This window comes from Pomacea canaliculata, linkage group LG5, assembly GCF_003073045.1.
Source record: "Pomacea canaliculata isolate SZHN2017 linkage group LG5, ASM307304v1, whole genome shotgun sequence".
NCBI lineage: Eukaryota > Metazoa > Mollusca > Gastropoda > Architaenioglossa > Ampullariidae > Pomacea > Pomacea canaliculata.
Window position 1 is genome coordinate 877,068 of NC_037594.1, and position 19,821 is coordinate 896,888.

Genomic DNA, 19,821 nt, shown 5'->3' on the forward strand with positions numbered 1-19,821 from the left:
GAGATTATAACCAAAGCAACACAGTCAAGAAAACTACACGGTGAATGTGACAAAAGCTTCAGTTTGTATACAATAATCATACCACTTAAGTGAAATAAATAAGGAAAATAACAAATTCTGTATAATACACTTAATGCTAAAATATACAATCAAATAATTAAAGAAAAACAAACAAGATTGCGACAATAAAATAAGAATGACCCTTCCCAATTAACTGACTTCATAAAATCTGATTTTTTAAAAAAATGTATCTTATTCTAAAAGCTACTGAAGCTGAGGTACTGCAGGCTGCCATTATCCCCGACAACTTGTGAGCTACTGTATGTGTTACTTGCAAAACTATATTAATAAAATACATCATCATTCTTGGTGAAAAATGGAAGAAAATCCGGATCAAACAGAACATTTAACAACAAAATGCATCAAAGTTATGTCTTTGTCTCTTATTATGTTACTTCACAGCAGAAGACACCTGCGCGATGCATATGTATATCTGTTGCAGCAGCTGTTTCTCACAAATGCCTCTTAAATCGAATTTAAAACGAAGATGAAGGCTAGGGTCAAGAAAGATATGGTTTTTGATTTTCTGCTCTTTAATTTTTGAAGTCTTTTTACACTGTATGCTTTATAGAATAAGCAGAACTTTAATAAACTGTTGGCAGCCCAGTAAAATGCATGGTTGCATGATATATCTATTCTCTTGGATGATACTGATAAAGCATAAGACTTTTATGCAATTTGACATAAAATTTCAATGTCCTAAATGTTGTTGGGGCTCTAGTCCAGGAAATGACACACAACACTCCAATTACTTTTGTGCTTGTAACCTGAGGGAAATAATGTCAACAATGACAGTATTGCCTCAACTTCCAACAATTCAAATCCACCTTCCTTATACCATGACCTATCGTGCCTCCTCCTTCTCACTACTAATCTTTCTCCTCCATTCACCAGAATGAACGTGCCTGGACAAAACACAAAGCACAAAACTCACCATACAGTGGTTAAATATTTATTCAACATCAAAACACTTTTCGCAATAGAAATATCGCTTAAAACCTCAAACATCTTGCTGTAGTCATACATTTGACAGTCCTTTGTCTTTACTCTACCAAGACACATACTACCAAATAAGTGACAAGGGCAAACTTTTATAAGCTGTCATGTATTTTGTGTTAGCATAGGTTAAACACAGTTACATATTTCACACTGATTAATAAGTGACATTCACTTATTACACAATATTACACTACACAATATGTTTTGATGCAAGCAAAACAATGGCATTTAAACTACAGACACATACAATAAAATAGTCTTATGGATATTAATATCATTTTATCACAGCACCTGAAGCATTTTAAGACAAAAATTGAAACCAAAAGATAAAATCTTTGTCACAGCGACCAAAATAAATTGGTTCTTTACCATTATAGTGTTGCTTGACATGTTAATTTGATGAGTTAATACCCTGCTGACTGGTGAAGTCAGCAGCCTTTGAGATGCACTTTTCTAAAATCAGTCTTACAAATAGCGATTTAAAGCATTTTCTGAATGCACTTTGACCAATAGTGAATCAGCACATCAGTGACACTTCACTAGCAAGATGGATGGGACATTGCACATTTAGATGTAAAAATAAAGTCTAGTGGTCTAGTGTCTTTAAGAGCAGTGACTTGTAAGTGATTCACCATGTCTAGGACAAGAAACAGTCCAGTCCTCACCTTTGACCACTAACTTCCTTCCCAGATAAAGCAGGAGAAAAATCAGGAAGTTATCATCTGCTGGATGATCAAAAGGAGTTTTCAAGCCACTGGCCTGAATAACGGACCTTCTGTTCCAAAATGAAGTGTGCTATAAATAGGTGATTTTATTTGTGCCAGCTCTTGCAGATCAGCTGCAAGCATGAACCCCACAGATATAGATCCTCTTGCATTCTTGACAACTGATTCTTATTTTGTAATATGACAGACAGACGAATATAATATTATATGGTCTCTGGCCTATTGCCTAGAGAGGTAATGAACTGTGTTTGGGTTCTGATACTGGAAAAGCAGAATCCAATCCTCTCTTTCTGTTGCCTTTTACCTTACTAGTCAAACCAGTGCCCTTTCAAAGTATTCTTAGTGGATGGGTAGCAGACAGTTCTCCAGTCACATGTCCAGGCAAGCTTTCCGCTGGTGATCTACTTTGGTCAAACATGCTAACCACCAGGCTGTCCCCACCACTATTGCCTTAATTTTGTTGCAAAACTGGAAATGCATTCCAGAGACTGAAAACTTGATAGATTAGCTAGCCAGCCTAGGGAATAAAATCTTCATGCATGCATTAAAAAAGCAAACTTAAGCCTAGGTACGTCTTCAATCCAGCCCCACATACAACTATACAAAGTTCCTCCGAAATAAATGTTTTACTCCTCTGTAAGACAGGGGACATGAAATGGCGCCTTTGACCATTTTCTTTTATTTGGCAACTTATTACCAGTATCTGTCTCTTGGATGATAAAATTTTCTAGCTTCAAGGTTGGGTATTGCCGGCCACTGGGCACATGGCGGACCACAACACCCCAGTGTTGGGAACATTTCATACAGATAACGTCAGCCAAGATAACGATGTAACGACTAATGACTTTTCTCATGGAACTCTCATTAACTTTGTCCCACTTATCTGCAAAGTTTTCGTTCACCACTATGTGACAGTTGTTCTCGATAACTCTGATGTCATCGGAGTTGCACGCAAACTCCTGGCACTTTTGGCAAAGCAGCTTGTATTTTTTGGTGTAGAAACCCTGCTCCTGTCGCTCCTCCTCCACTTGCCGTTTGCGCTTCAGTCTCTCCTCCCACTGGTCTCGCTGCCGGCGCTCTGTCTCTTGTGCAAACTCATTGGGGTTCGTCTCTATGTCACTCTGGATCCTCAGCACTGCCTGTTCCATCAGCCGCTCATTTTCCAGGTTCTCTTGCTCCTTATCGGCGCTGGCCCCTGTGGCACCGCCCAACACACAGTACTGGCTGTCCATATGGCGCGCACGACCTGGGAAAGTCAGTGGGTATGTGCAAAATTGTCTGCAGTATACACAATTTTATTCCCTTTTATCGCTACACATTTATTTGGTAACGCCATATTATCCAAAATTTACAGTTGTGTTTGCTCTCATCAAGCGATTGCAAGATACTTAAGCATCAAGTTGTAGGTCTCAGCTGACTTATTTAGCAGTCAAACCAGACTGTGCTCTGAGTTTACCATAGCTATACACTAAAGTTAACAGTCCATTTACGCTTACATTCTCAATACAATCGACACTCACTATGCACACTCTATGCTCACAATACACACGCACATACTCACAGGCCATATATACTAGCAGCTCACACGCTCTGGGTGAGAGGTACCATCACAACTCACAAACTGGGCAAAGTGTGAAGGATGCCTTACCACGAGTTTGTATCATGGCGATCACATTGGTGACATAGTTGTACCGTACCACGACGTTGCAGGCCTGGAAGTCTAGCCCCTCTTCAGCAGCTGATGTGCACACAACAGCTTTGTGGATACCGCTGTTAAATTTGGCCATGACATCGCTGAAGCCAGACTTGGACATTCCTTTTGCAGAAAATTAAAGCTTTTCATTTTCAAACAGCCTGCTTATTAATTGTAAATCAGGGATGCCCAACCTACGACCTGCGGGCCACATCCGGCCTACTCATTTTAACCAGACACAACATGATTTCATTTTAAACGTCATGATTTTGGCAAAACAGCCATGTTCTGGCCCATGAGACACATATCGTGTCCAGTGCGGCCCTCGGGCGAGAAAAGGTTGAGCACCACTGGTATAAATCCTTAATAAATCCCTTTATCAATAGTAATATTACACTTTAGGCATTAATAACAGGTCCATTATTTCACCCACAGATTAAAACTATTAAAACTCCCCTTTATCCAGAGATGGTAATATATCCCAGGGAGACTCAGTCTCATCCACTAGTCATAGGCATATCCCTATTGAGTTTATGATATTTTTACAGTGCACTGAGGAGTGTCTGAAAGTCGTCTTAAAACTGCTGTTTGAAATCACTTAAAGATGCAGCCTAATGTAGTCCGAGATCATGTCTAAAACCCATTAAGACCCATTATGATCTATAGGCTGTATCCTCTATGCCTTGTTAAAACCAGTATGATCTATAGTTATAGCCACATCTCATTTAAACCCTCCCTATCCACGTCATAGCCAACCCATTATTAACACCCCAACGTTCCCCAGGATCATACCATCATCTGCATTGCACCCGATGATACGCCCAGGTGACAGTTGCATCAGGACTGGATGCTTTTCCATCCAGCTTATAATCGCCTCCACCAGGTCCAGGGTCTTCACAAACACCATGCAAGCCGCTGCATTCTATCAAGAAAATGAAAACATAATCGACTCACATCAACACCATTAGCAGGTCATCGTCATATGTACCATATCTGTTGAATGTAAAATGATAAAAGTTGCCGTTAGATAGGCTTGGCCAGCTAAGAGTCTCTTACCTATATCTACAAAGAAGCATTACAAAAGTTTGAAAATAAGAAAGTACAGGATTCCAATGAAATATATAGTTTATTCTTTGTTACTCCTCGAGAAGCATAGGGCCACACCAGTGAAATATGTTTTGAGCTTATTGTTTTAAATGAAGCCATTTTTCAGGCGGTGTAGACTGCAAAGCCATGACTGAGACATGACTACAAAGCTAATTACCCCGTCTCTCTCCAAAACATCAAGCAAGATCTCTTCCAACATTTTCAGCTTGGGATTGAAGTCATCTTTGTCCCTGCTTGCCCTGACAAAATCTGTTTCACGTGCTGTCAAACAATAGAATGACATCTGACATCAGTCTATCATGATAAGGTGCCCAGCAGAATTCTTAAGCAAATATAAACATAACCACATCTGTACAGGCACCCACACACTGAAACATATGTAGATTCTCTGGTGTCATAAACTTTTAAGCATCATGATCATGTATGTTAATAATTAGACACATGTGCAATTAGAGATTACAAATAAAAAAAAGAAATTAAGTTACCTTTGAATTGTTGTAACAGCCACTTATCAATATCCTGAAGATGAGGCTTTTCCATTTGCATGCTGATGATGTAGCTATTAAGAAAATCCAAGGCATACTGAGATTCGCAGTCTTCATTCAGAAGTAGAGCTCTCTGACACATCTATATGATGAAGATAAGCATAAACTTTAAAGTTGATAAGGCCATAGGCTAGTTAAAGCCACAGTGATAGGCTTTTTCTGGAAGTAGATTGCATATCAGTTGTTCTGCTCTGGCACAAATAATCTGTTACAACCACATTAGGAAACATTTAAACACAGTGAACTATTTGTATACTTAAAAGGGCCAGTTCATGAATAAGGAGATGCACTGTTGTGATTGACTTGGAAGCTTGGAAAGACAATTGTTGCTGGGTAAGACTAGCCACTGACGATGCTAATGCTGGAATTTCTTGGGCTGTAAGCCTACTATATGCTAGTAACCCTGCCTCTTGCTCTGCCCAACAAGGGTTGAGCCTAGACATTAATGGCTTCTTGTAGAGCAATTCTCTTGTCCCTGCCATGCAAATGAGGCAATAATTCAAAGACAACACAATTATTGCAAGGCTGGGTAAGCAGGGTATTCTGTCTAGTCAATAGAAAGTATTCAATTAAACAGTTTAATAATAAAGCTTGCTTTTATAGTGCAGATTCCAAGTACGCAGTTGGCCTTTCTGGCTTTACATTGTACTAATTATAAACATTTAATAATAATGAATCTTCAGTTCAGTAAGTTTAGACCAGTGGCCTTAACATCGTTCGTCATAAAAGTATCTATTGGAGAAATCATCAAAGCATTGGTTCTAAAAGCCACTAACAGTTGTCTTGACCCCATGCAATTTGCACACCAGTCCAAATGACATGCTGATGATGCTAAACTGTGAACTTTGCTCAAACACCGCGAGAATCCACAAGCCCATGCACAACTACTGTTTGCTGACCTCATCATCCTTCAACACCTTTCAACCACATATCCTAGCTAGAAGACTCCTTGATGAGTTTTCCCGTGACCATCATCAAGTGTCATGGATCATTCACTTTTTGGTTGACAGGCAGCAACGGGTACTTGTCAATGGCACTTTTCTGACTCAGTCACAACATGCACTTGCTCACCTCAAGGCTGTTTTATTCCTGCTTCTCTTTATTTTGTAAACCAACAGTTGTCGCAGTAACAATGAGGGTCAATATCTCATCAAATTCTCAGATGACACTGAACTGCACTCTCTATCAGTGGGCCATGGTGTAGCTTTGGATACATTTATTGCCTGATACTATGACAACTTCTTAGAACAGCGTAACATGCACCTAGATGGCAATATCTGTCATTCATAACTTTTTTAAAAATTAACATTTGCATGAATGTACTGAATGACATTTTCTTCATTTTGGTATTGATCTTTGTTACTTACTTTAGTACAAATATTAATGTTGCTGTTCTTTAGTAGTTGTAGGCTACTTCCCATGTGGTTGAATGCAAAGATTTTATCCAAGATATTTATCTCTTGTCATGATACAGTTTGATAATAATAATAATGACAATAAAAATAGCACTTTTACAGCATGTTTCTTCAAAGGGTGACAAGATTGAATTATGAAATGATAGTCATATGGAGTGATAGTACAACAGATGCCTTGATTCCGGTGTTGCTTTTTCAGTTCAAGATGTTAGATTTAAACTGTTCAGATCTGCACTTCATTACAGCAGCTATACCATCAGGAAGCAACATTATAAATTTATATTTGACTGTGCATTCAGCAGACTAATACGTGCAGTTCTCACATCTAAGCCAGACAGGATTAAGCAGCCCATCGCACTCATGCATTCACACACACACAAACTCATTTATGAAGGACAAAAGGCAGCCTGCAATGGCAGGCACGACTCAAAACACATATCAAAACTAAGTCCTGTGACAAAGCATCTGGTGAGACTAAGCAGTGCTCTCAAATTGCTGGTTGTCTGTTCTCAAGTCCTTTAAGGGTACCTTGAATCGGAGCTGCAGGGATCCTGGGTTCGTCATTCTACTAGTTTTTCCATTGAAATCGATCGACTTAGTGCTGCTAGAAATATTGTTTGTCCACAGTCAGGCAAAGTAACCCTTCCTGCAAACATTTCTCACACAGACTACTCAACAGTCACAATATCATTGGTCATGACAGCTACAGAAGGCAGAGCATGCAGGAGTTAATTCAAAAGTTGGGGCAAGTCTAGAGTGGCTGGCATTATCAGTGTTTTTCAGACCTAACGTACTAAGAAAAGATCTTTATTTTTTTCTGTTTTACCTTTAGTACTTACCTTTAGCATCTCAGCTGAGGCATAGATCTTGGCATAGTTATCTTTATTCTGAACAAGGCTGACCAGATTACTTTGTAGTTCACACACCCACTGTGTATAATATTGTTTACCCCGCTTTGATGCTGGAGGAAGTTTCAAAGACTCACAAGAAGGAGAATTTTCTTTTTCCAATGCTGAAAGTAGAACAAGTGCTTACAGGAAGACAGTTGTCCTTGATTAATGCATATTAAGCTATACCTACACAGTTTCTTTCTTATCTTTAATTATCTTTAAATTTAATTTTCTGACAAAATAAAAGACAGTATAATTGTTTATCAATTCAATTCAATTTAACTTTATTATCTCACGAGGAGAAATTACAAGACATGGTAAAACAACTGGCTTATAATAAAAACTTATAATAAAAACTTAATAACAACTTAATTCCACTCAAACTATCATCTCACACAAACACCTACAGTCCATGTAAATAACTAAACTAAATAAGAAACATCACTAAAACTATATTCACAAAAACACACACCCACACCCACACACTCACAAATCCTTACAACACTTGTTCAGTAAGACAACAGACTTGTTTATAAAACTATTCCTAGAACGGGCAGTGGAAGCTCTAGGAACATTAAAACGTCTCTTGGACGGAAGAAGGTTATAATACTGTGCTAAAACATGTGTACTATCTTTCACAATCACTTTCGCTTTCCGTACTACTCGCCTCTCATACAACTCACTCAGACACTCCTGCTTCTCCCCAATCACCCTCCCGCTCACACTCACAACTCTATCTAACACATTCCTATTACTAGCTCTCAATCCTCCATACCAACATAAAAAATCCAAATGTCAACACAGACTCAAGAAAACATCTATAAAAAGCACTTAAAACCTTTTTGTTGACATTCAGGGAACGGAGTTTTTGTAAACAGTACAATCTAGATTGACATTTCTTGTGAATAACCTCTGTGTTGGTGTTAAAAGTGAGTTTGTCATCGATCACAGTTCCTAGATATTTGTACTGATCAACCCGTTCAACCTTGGCACCATCAATGTATAGGTCAGGGATAACAGTGCTCTTGCGTCTGAAATCAATCACCAGCTCTTTTGTTTTCTTTACATTTAGATCAAGATAGTTTTCTTTACACCATTTATTAAATTTATCTACTGCATCACCATAGGCAGAGTGTGAGTTTGAGAGGTCTAGGAGAGCAGTATCATCAGAGTATTTTATCAAGAGAGACGAATCAGTGCCACGACAGTCATTGGTATAGAGGGTGAAGATTACAGGCGAGAGACATGTACCCTGAGGGCTCCCAACAGATGTATTTCTGGAAGAGGAGAATGCATGCTGGAAACAGACTGTCTGGGAACGTTTTACCAGAAAGTTAACAATCCATAGGATGAGTTTGGGGCTTACATCAAGTTTAAGAAGTTTCAGAGCTAACAGATGGGGCTGTATAAATTAAATGCAGAAGAAAAATCAATAAAAAGAATGTGTACATGTGAGATTTTACACAAGTGTGTATCCTGAGGCAGGAAGAGTTACATTAACCAGTTGTCAGGTACATTAAACAGATGTTAGGTCTGCCTAACACAAATAGGTGGTGCACAGGTTAAAAAGTGTACAATTGTTCTACATACTCCTGGATACTCACAAACCCATTTTCGCATCTCGTTTTCAATAGCCTCCATCATGCTTTCCAGTTCATTTTTAAAGCCATCTTTCTTGCGCTCAGAACATCTGTGAATTTCTGAATTTAAAAAAAAAAAGTACAAAATTAATCAGAAAAAAGAACAATAACAGCATCAAAAACAAGAACTTCATAATGATGAATGCACTGCCACAACCCAGTCTGTCAGACCCAAACTTGACATACTATATGTGTCGCGTGTAGCGACGAATCCAGCCGCTCCCAGCGCCGAACAAACCAACACGCACACGAAACGACGCTACAAATATATATTTAATGAAAACAAAATAAAAAACAAACCCCCCAAAAAAACAAAACAAAAACAAAACAAAAAACAAAAAACAAACGCCTCCCAACCGGACGCCAACCGACCCCACCCACAACTCCAGACAGTTCCGTTCCCGCAACAGAACCCCCGTGACAACCAAGTTCAGGCTTCCTCAGCGGCAACAGCCACTACCGTTCCTTCAACGGTAGTCACTAACAAGTCTCCGTCTCTTCGACGGTAATCACACAGTCAAACTTTCCTCCGCGGTACGATAATCACCACACAGTTAAAACTTCAGCGGTAACAGCCACCACCGTTTCTTCAACGGTAGTCACTAACAAGTCTCCGTCTCTTCGACGGTGATCACACAGTCAAACTTTCCTCCATGATGGTTCTCCTTCTCTCTCTCTCCTCCCCGATCAAAAAAAAAAAAAAAAAAAAAAAGTCACCAAACAAAATTACGTCAAACTTTATTGACGCAACAGGCTGAGCCAGCATGCGACACGCGACAATATGCTGTTCTAAATAAAAAGGGAAGGACTTTACTACCATAGGTCAGTACAAAGGATTAAAAAGCTGTAAATGATGAACGTATTCACTAACTGCAGGAATGGGAAAATCTCTGATCTGGTGAGCATTCAGAAATCAGTCATGGTGCTTGCAATATATACTGTCATAGCCTCTGAATCATGTGCTTCAACTGCCTCCAACCGAGGAAAAACCATTTTATATTATTATTTAGAGATGAATAAATAAAGAATTGTGATTATGAGAGGTTTAAGTATGTTGATATTATTGCTCAGATGGATGAGTGAAAATTATGGACATGTGGATTTTGTGATAAAGGGTTAGGGTTAGGGTTTGTGTTACCTTTAAGGCTCATTCATGCCTTGTAATAAGTTTATTATTAGTGGAGAGATTTGTTACCATTACCCTTCTGAGTTAAGATTCCTTACAAACAGCAAATGTAATTTAAGCGCTTCATTATTGTGAACTAAATCAAGAAATACTGCATGAACCCACCTGCATAACCCTGAGTAGCATGTATCTTTGTGCTTTGAAAAGTGAGCTGATGTGTTCACCCGTGCTCTGATTTGACAACACTGTGTTGAACATGTTGTTGAGCCTCTGCTTTTGGCAGGAGATATCCACCTTCAGTGACTATAGAATGCATCTTAACATCTGGGTGCTACTTGTTTGTGACAATGTTGATGATGATTATAATAATAAATAATTTAAGAAGGGTAAGATTCATCCAGGAAACTATATATATAATGTTCTGATGTTAAAAGATTATGCATGTCTGAAGTTTTGATCTACTCACCTGTGACAATGCTGATGATGATGATCCCACCAGTTAAAAAAGCCAAAGCTCAGTGTTTTACGTTAAAAAATGAAATTATTCATTCATTACATATCGGGTTCTTCATTTATAAAATTAACAGTGCTTTGGATGGCTGGGAGAGGACTGCTTAAAAAAGAAACTGTAGGTACTGTGTCTAAAGAAATATGGTAGAGAATTTCAGAGCTAAGATGTAGCATGATAACAATGCAACTGAACAGAAACTGGCATTGATGTCAGTGAAGTGAAGTGAAAGTGAAGGTGAAGGTGAAATGAAGGCACCACTATCAGCTTGTATTCAGATGTGGTATGCAGCACAGACAATATGTCAATGTGAGTTCAATTACCCTGTATTCAAATAGATTCAGCAGGAAATGTACTATTTAAAGGAAAAAATAGACATGCAATGTCCCATCATACCCAACGGCTGGGACTCACCATGAGAGGGCTCACTGACATATCGTTCCAATTCCTCTTTGTGTGTCTTGACAGTGCAGATCATCTGCACATCCAGACTAATGCACAGCTGTCTTAAATGCGCCAAAGCTGTCTCAAGGTTTCCCCCCTTTCCGACACCTGGACTTGCAGTCAGTCCCACTATCTTCACAGAGCAACATAGCCACAATCAATGAATGCTAAATCTTTACCTTAGATACTTAAAATGGACACATTCCAAAACACTGTGAGCAAATAAAACTGTCTGAAATAAATGCAAATAAACAAAAATATGCTTTTATTGACAGAAAAAAAAATAAAAAGCAGTCTAAGTAAAATGGATAAGCACAGCTTCAAAATCTTGCAGGTAAATATAAATCACTGTGAATCAAACATTTTTTGAAATATCTGAAGGAAAACATGCATCTCACCTGTGGAAGGCAGGCTACATCTCTCCTGTCATTTGTAAATTTGGAATCCATGTAGATGTTCATGAGCTTCTGATAAGGATGATCTCCTTGAGTGTTATGGCATTCATCAAGAATTATGAGTGAAAAGTCAGTGATACGAACCTCTTTCGCTTCGATGGCCTCTACTAGGCACATAGGTGTCATGACAAAGATATGGTAGCTGGAAAAGGTAGATCAAACATACACATGCGAGTGCAGTTTGAAACGTTCTTACATTTAACATTACATTTTGACAGATTAAGAAGTACCTTAATCAAATGCAAGCTCAAACTTTAAGTTAACAGTTGAGAACCCCTACTAATACTGATGCCTTACCACCTGAGTTGGTCTCTATAGTATGCTTGTGTTGCCATCCTCTCTGTGCCACATATCAAAAGGGAGAAATTTGGTTCCTTCTCAGGCCCTACTATTTGGAATTATCTGCCCCTTTCTCTTTGAACTCTGTCTACACCCAAAGTTTTGAAAATCCATATACTCATATACTCAAGCATACTCTTTCGCTCACTCCTCACTTCTTCATCTTCATCCACACACACTTAGTTCATATTTTCCATTTGCTGATGCTTATGATTCTTGTATGGTTGACTGTCAGGTGTTTGTTGTTTTTTTTATGTGAAGCGCATAGAGCTTGCATCCACATGGGAAATGCATTTCAAAAATTATATTATTATTACTAACATGAATAATATTTTATTATTAAAACAAATAAGCAAGAAAAAGTGTGAAGGAAAATATACCCAAGAACTTACTCATCTAGAAGCTGTGAGAAAGCAGCATTGTTACTTCTTGAACTTCCACACCGAAAATATGTGTTGTTTGCTAAATATTTCTGGAATCTTTTGTACTGCTGCTGTACAAGTCTCACTTTTGGTGCTACAAATAAGATGCGATCCATTCCTCCCCTGGACAGAATTTCCTGAGCAGACCCACAAAAAATGTTCACAGCATCTTTATATTTTATATAGGAAAGCTACCAATGATGTGCCACAGTAATTTCCACCATCATACCAATGCAGTTTACTGGATCTCACAATATACAGAATAGCACATCATGGAACACAAACCACAAACATGAAGTTCCAGTTTACCGCCAATACAAGAAAAGGTACCAGTGCCATCGGAGTGACAAGCTTCTCCTTTGCACTACACAGACTTGAGTGATATGTTTTATGTCTTAGGTCTGTTGTCTTTTATGTTGTTGTCTTGTTTTTATTCTGATCAGTCAAAATTATTTAAAAGTTCAATTTATTTTTTAAAATTATCTTTCTTGTATCTTGAGGTTTACCTCAATGTATTACATGAAATTATCTTTAGATTTACCTCAATGTACTTTAGGATGACAAATGTTTTTCCTGTCCCTGTAGGAAGAAGTATGAGGCAGTTCTTTCCCCTACGAGCAGAAGACAGAAGCTCCTCTTGATATTCTCGCAGAGTGATCTCACCTGCAGGGCCAGCAGGGAATGATATCACAGAGCCCTCTCTTATCATGTCATTCGTAGAAACCATTAAGTTGTCTTCATTTGACAGAAATGTCACAACAGAGCCACTGTCATCTGAGTGCTTTGCTGGCACTGAAATAAAATGTTAATAGCAAGAAATGAAGAGTGATACACGTTTAAAAACACTCAATGTAACATTAAGCATTAGGAAAGGTCATTTAAGTTTCTAACCTAAATAATTAGAAACAAATATCAAAAAGAAAATAAAAATTGAAGAAACTGTTTAACGCAAGCTGATGCTAATACAGCAATCAATCAATATCTTTTTCCACATGTCTGTTCTCCATGTAGGGTTGATGATTTCCCCCGACAACCAAGTTTGTTCTAATCAGAATATTAACACTATTAGCTACTATTTGATAATATAAGAATATATGTGTGTGCATGTAAAAGAGAAAGATAGTGAGTGTATATGTGTAAGTATATAAATGTTACCCTAATGTAAGATGCAGTCAAGCAATTTTGTAGAATAGATGGTATTACCAATAAACTGCAATGTGGTTTGTCTCACAGATATTGAAAGAGTTCTTTTTAAATGTATTTTCTGTGTGTATGAGAGAGAGAGAGTGAGCAGCATATGCGTATATGTATTTATATAATTCATACACTAATGTAAGATAGAGTAAAATGTTTAGTGAAATATTGTATTATAGATTGCAATTCTCTTTGGCTTCAAATATACATATAGATCAGTTGCTTTACTAATTAGTTGTAGTGCAGTTAGTTTGGCAGATGCTTAAAAAGTTCAATGTATTGTGTCTAGAATCAATCTCAGAAGAAAAAAAACCTCTAATACCTAGAGAAATAGTTTCTCTACATTGATACCTCTGGTTCTCTGATGCTCAAAAGAGTGTTCAACAATCTCTGTATTGAGATAACCACTTAAGTTTGCTACATTCAGGGTTCCAGTATCATTAAGAAAGGCATGAATGTGCTTGTTTTTATCAGTCATCAGAAGGGCTTTCCCAGTTGTCACTGGTGTGGATCCTACATCTACATTAGCAGCACACTCATCATTTTCACCAGCTGCTTCTTCTCTTGGTCGAGCCCTTTTCTGAAAGGAAAGCTCCTCTGCAAAAAAAAACAAAAAACCCACATAAAATATAACACAATATCAGGAACACTTGATGTTAAATTGTATGCAAAGGCATGAGTCATGTGTTTATCACTCTTACATTGCATGTATACTACAGCTACCTTCTACTCCCTCAAAGTCTTACAAATAAAATAGTAGTCTTCTGCTAGGAACAGGGAAAAAAGTATCACAATGCAGCCTTCTCAGCCCACTCTTAAAAATGTAGTCTGCCAAGTCTGACCTTGAGCCCTCCCTCTAATTTCCTTTTCAGCCAAGTAAACTGTTGATGCACTAGCAGTGGCATCATATAACACTGACCATAAAGTGCACTCCATGATTTGGGCAGCCCAAGGTTTGACAGGTTTTTGTCTCCAACTTGATGGTGCAAAGCATCCACTAAGTGTTGAATCCAAACAGGCATTGCAGAAAAAAGCCCTGCACTTTCTGCTGACGCTTTCTGGCAAAGCTGATACAAATTTTTAACCAGCATAGCATAAAGACTGACCAGTAAAAACATGGCTGCATAATGACCTCCTTTTTCATCAAGAAATTTAAGAGTCCACATCTGTAATTCCTGCAGGTTGCTGAAACCTGGGTGTCTCAGTAATAAATCAATATTGACAAGGTCCTCATCCACGAGTTTCAAAAATGTTTCTTGTAATGGAAGACAAAAGCAGGCAACTTGCAAGATGTCATGAACAATCCAAGCATCTGATGACAAAATTCATAATAAAAGTATAATCTCATATCTCTCAGTGAAGCAAATATAGACAATAATATAGCAAACACAGAATATCTATGAAGGAAAATGTTAAATTATTTACTCCTAACTAAACACAAGCTGAATAAAACTCAACCACAGGGGTTCCATTTATATGTCACTTAATAAAACAGCAAGCTTAAGATTTTACATCTACCATTATTAGGCTTCTCTGGAGAATCATTGGCTGTGTAAAGAGCTTCAAGGAAGCTGTGTATTACTCCTGATGGAGCACTGCTGCTTAGCAATGCTTGTATGAAGGTTGCTGCTGCCTTTTTATAGTCTTTTTTCTCTTCCTGGCTGAAAATTGTTTTCAGCACAGTACTCCCTGGCAAAATAAAATAAAACATTTAAACAATACTATGAAAATGATTAAAACTGATCATTGAAAGAAGCAAATAAGTGAATGAATATGCAGAGGAACAGAGATGCAGAGAAAAATAAGAAAAGTACTGCATAACATAGAACTAATTTAAACTAAATTTTAGAAATTGTTGGGGACCTATATATATTCTTTAGGAGGGCTATGTCGATGCCTTAACGTTAGTTGTTACACTTAAAAAAAGCTAACCTTTATCCAACACATAATATTTCTAATGTACAGCTAGAAAGAAAAAATCCTAGCTCTAAACCTATAGCATATCCTGACTATAACCTTAACTATAACCCACGCTCTAACCCTAATTCTAACCACTTTTATATCCAGCTTGTCAAAAGTCTCATAGTGTTGTAAGCCCTCCAAAAGTATGTTGTACCAAATAGGTTTGGGGATAATCAAGTTTCAGTTAGTGAAAAACAATGACTAAAAGTTCTTAAATATGTATCTAAGTATAAAAGTTTTTATTTACCTGGAAATGAAACACCTTGAGGTAGTTGCATGAATGGCAGTATTCGTGTAGGTATGAACTCAAGCAGATCAAAATATGGCTCAAATGATTGTATAACCATTCGTATTTTCGCCTCGTACTCTTCGTCGTGTGTTTTTGCATCTGGGGCACTACAATGACTTGTACAAGCGGCGTCCATAGCAAGGTACTCAACCGCATCACCATCCTGATCCATTTTGTTAAAAGCTTGTTCAATGTGTTTCCTTTATTTTCGTGGCGTAGCTCAAATTATACATTGTATGCAGGAATCCAAACTGATGTTGTCTGACACACGGATACGACGCACACTGATCAAAGTATTGTCAAAAATTGTTCAAACTTCATCTACACCACGAACTTATACACGTCCATGTCTACACGAAATACCCTGTTTTCATGGGTATTTTCAAAAATCTCCCGGCTGCAGAGCAAACGCTCGACTACAATTAACTTTGCATTGAACGTTGCAGTTAACAATATAACCTTGCAACACCACGAGCAGAGCGCCAGCACTGATCATTGCGAACACCAAAATCTATAAATCATGTGTGTATTTGATCTAGTCAAAGAACCTGATACGGGCCTCTGACGTCACAATACGCTTGTTTTCACGGTTTCCAGACGGCGATTACACAAGCTTTCGGTTTTATTTTCTTTAAAGTAATTAATGATTTTGAAGGTTGAAAAGGTATTGTAAGTAAATTAAAGCGCTACATCACAAACTTAACATAATCATGCCTGCATATATCAATAAAAGTATTTGTTTAATCGGCGTTTTCTATATTATATATTCTTTGTTGTTGATAGCGTCTTGACTTTTTACTTGGCGAGGTGATTCAAATACTTTTATATTCTTAGATTGTGCAACTTTGAAATAATCATAGAACTGCGTGAAGTAATTTGTTAAAAAATAGCGAGATTTTTGTTTCAGCAAAAAATATTAAACAAAATGGATTATTTAATCATAACAATAAACTAAAACAAGATAATCCACTAAACAATTGTAAAGACACATCGCCCAAATTAGTTTTAATCAACTGACTCAGTGTCGGAGTAGTCTCCCATACCTGCTACAGCAACACGAATGTTCACCTGCACATGTAAGAGAAAATGCAAAAGCGAAAATGAAGAGTTTCAGAAAAAAGGCACGCGAGAAATACCGAGCAAAGTCTGAAAAATAACAAAAGAGGCTTGCGAAAGAAATCGAGGAACAACGCAGAAGAGATGCAAAAAGGAGAAGAATGAAGAGCGGAAGATCGCATACTTTTCTGGAAAGCATGAGGTAACAAGAATCATGGACGTGTCTTGATATTAGTTCGTGCAAGAATAGATTAGATCAAAAGAAAATTATGAACGAGTTTTCAGATTAAAACACCTGTTTTGTGAGCAATTACTCATGATCCTTAGTATATTTGTCTTTGAGTATGTCTGTTAGTCGCAGTGCCTCTGTCGTATTTTTCGTTCAAGGATTTCTGTATTTGAAATGCGAATTGCATACAAATTATTCAGGCACTGTAAGGCATAAAATGTTTATTTAAATTCTGTGGCAATAGTTCTTCAGTTAAAAAAAAATGATTAAAAGGGTCAACGTAGCCATCACACTTTTCTTTACAAAACTGAAATGGTGCTATAATGATGATGTGGGTTAATGATTAAGCTTTTTTTGAGGACGTGATTAAATGATTCATATTGTGTCGACATCCGATTAATTTGAACGTGTCTGCTCCAAGATCACATGTCATGTTTTAAGCCTTGATACTCTTAAATGTGTTAAAGCCTACTTTAAGTAAGACTGATGAATTTGATGCAGTTTTGAAAAAAAAATGATTTGCTGTTTCTTTTTTTTAAAACCAGATCCCCACAGAGTCTCTGTGTAGTCCCATATGAGTTCATCTGAATAAGTGATAATTACAGTACCACAAAAATAATTAGTAAGTGATATCACCTAACCCATTTTACAGCAGGCATGTATGTGCTTTCAGAAAAATGCAACTGATGATGTGTCATTTGCATGCACATTGATGTAGACACTAAGCACAAAGTGGTCTGTCAATAGACAGACACATCCATGTTTTCATTTTGCAATCATAGCTGACAATGTAATAATATGAAAAAGATTACAACATGAAATAATACGTGTTGCATGCTGAAAATGTTTGATAATATCTAGTCACATACCCACAGAGAATACATGCTTGTCAGTGACATTTTTACATCTAAGTCTACCTAACAAAGAGGGCTCTCCCAAGAAGAATCTGCTCAAAAAAACAAGACCAAAGATGAAATGAAACAAAACAAAGAGCGAGCATCTAGAAACAGAAATGAAGAATATGAAAGCCCATACTGGGACAACAATCAAGTGGCACTGAAGAAGCAGATGAAAACATCTTCAAACAGAGCGACAAAGAAATGGGAAATGCTGGGACAAGCAACGAATGATCAAAATCACAAAAGGCACAAAAAGTATGGCATGAAGAATGTTTTAGGTTATAAATATTTCCATGATTTCTTTTTTTAAATCTGTAAAGTATCACATCTTCAAAGTTGTTCTCTGGTGTTTTTCCATGGTGAATTACAGAGTGGGAACTGGGCATCCTGCTCACAGAACAGTAAGAGTAAGCAGAGTTGTTAAAGTTACGTAATTGGTCTATAAGCTTTAAGTTTTAAGGCCTGCTTATACCTGTGATCAGAAAATTGCCCCACATTCCCAGCAGGTGCTTAGAAACAAGTAACATGATTATTGGGAAAGGTAGAGAAGGTGGAAATTACATGGGTTTTCAACTGTGCTCTAGATTTATGAGCCACTTACGTTTCTGCCTATATATGCTGTAAGGCTTTAAAACCTGCTAACAAATTTGCCGTTTTACTACTGAGAACAAGCTTTTTTAGTTTTGTGCACATATGGCCCTGTGCAGGACTGGGGAAGTTTAAGAGAAGTCTGGAACAAAAGAGATCTGGAAAACTCTCAAGTGAACACAAAAAGCAAGGAGTCTTTGCTCGGCAGTGTTGTTTGCTGATGTCCCTGAAGGAACTAAGCTGTATCTTTTGTGGTTGTGTGTTCAAATCTTAAGCATGACCTGCTTACTATAGTAATGGCAGGAACACCATGAATGCACCAACAGCTTCATTTAAAAGTTATAGTAGTTCCTAACATAGCATGAACTTCCTAGCAGAGAAAGATCAAAAGAATACAAATTTAAGAGATTAAGTTGCAATCTAAGCATTAATGATTTAGCACTAACAGAAATGAGATACTAATCGTGACTGATTGAGTGTAATTTGCTTCTGGAAGATTTTTTTTTAACTCCACTCAGACAATTTTAAATGCTGGTGACAGTGAAGAAAGTGATTTTAGAGAGCAGTCGCGAAAACAAGAAAACGCACAGGTACATGTTTTCCTGAACTTTTTTGGTGGGCATTTATTCACCAACATCTGTGTAGCCCCTAATGTTCCCTTTTACCATTTTGTGTAGTATTATTTGCAAAGATACAGTAAACTCCATAAAAAAGTAGCATGTAAAAATGTCATGATAAGCAACTGGAAGTCCAAACTTAAACAGTTTGGCACAAACTAAAAAGGACTAGTATTCACACTGAGCCTTTTAATCCTCTACAGACCGTTTATACTTCAGAAGTCAATTATATGTAGTTTAATATTATTGGGTAACTCACATTGAAACCTTAATCCTTGCGCAGACCAGTTTAGGCAAGATTAAGTTATATATAAGTTCTAAGTAATCAATGTTTCCAACTGTATGAACATACTGAGGAACTGATATGCCTAAGAAAAGAAGGACAGACAGGTTTTAACAAGCCTGTAACTTTATGTAAAGGACAGCAGATAATGAAGCGCTGAATGGCAGGGTTCTTATAACGTTAAATGTACCAAAAGTAAGGCTTGCATTTTTTATTAAAAGAGAACTAACAGGTTATTAACTGTTTGATATTTGTATCATAATGGATCAAGGTAATGTTAAACTGTTCCAACCCTTATTAAAAGTTGGCTTTGATTTTTTTGTTTGCCTCCTTCAG

The 19,821-nt window shown here is 37.5% G+C and overlaps 1 protein-coding gene across 1 annotated transcript; it reads right to left on the reverse strand.

Moving 5' to 3' along the window:
* Positions 1 to 990: 990 nt before the first annotated feature.
* On the reverse strand, positions 991 to 16,271 carry LOC112564504 (probable ATP-dependent RNA helicase DDX58). Its single transcript, XM_025239359.1, has 15 exons — positions 15,772 to 16,271; positions 15,081 to 15,251; positions 14,482 to 14,874; positions 13,914 to 14,159; positions 12,910 to 13,160; positions 12,339 to 12,505; positions 11,551 to 11,749; positions 11,123 to 11,285; positions 9,039 to 9,134; positions 7,384 to 7,556; positions 5,070 to 5,211; positions 4,742 to 4,845; positions 4,270 to 4,399; positions 3,433 to 3,600; positions 991 to 3,030 (listed from the first exon to the last, which is right to left on the reverse strand). Exons 1-15 carry the CDS (start codon positions 15,983 to 15,985, stop codon positions 2,411 to 2,413), a joined length of 3,237 nt encoding a protein of 1,078 aa, XP_025095144.1. The 5' UTR covers positions 15,986 to 16,271; the 3' UTR covers positions 991 to 2,410.
* Between the last annotated feature and the right edge of the window lie 3,550 nt (positions 16,272 to 19,821).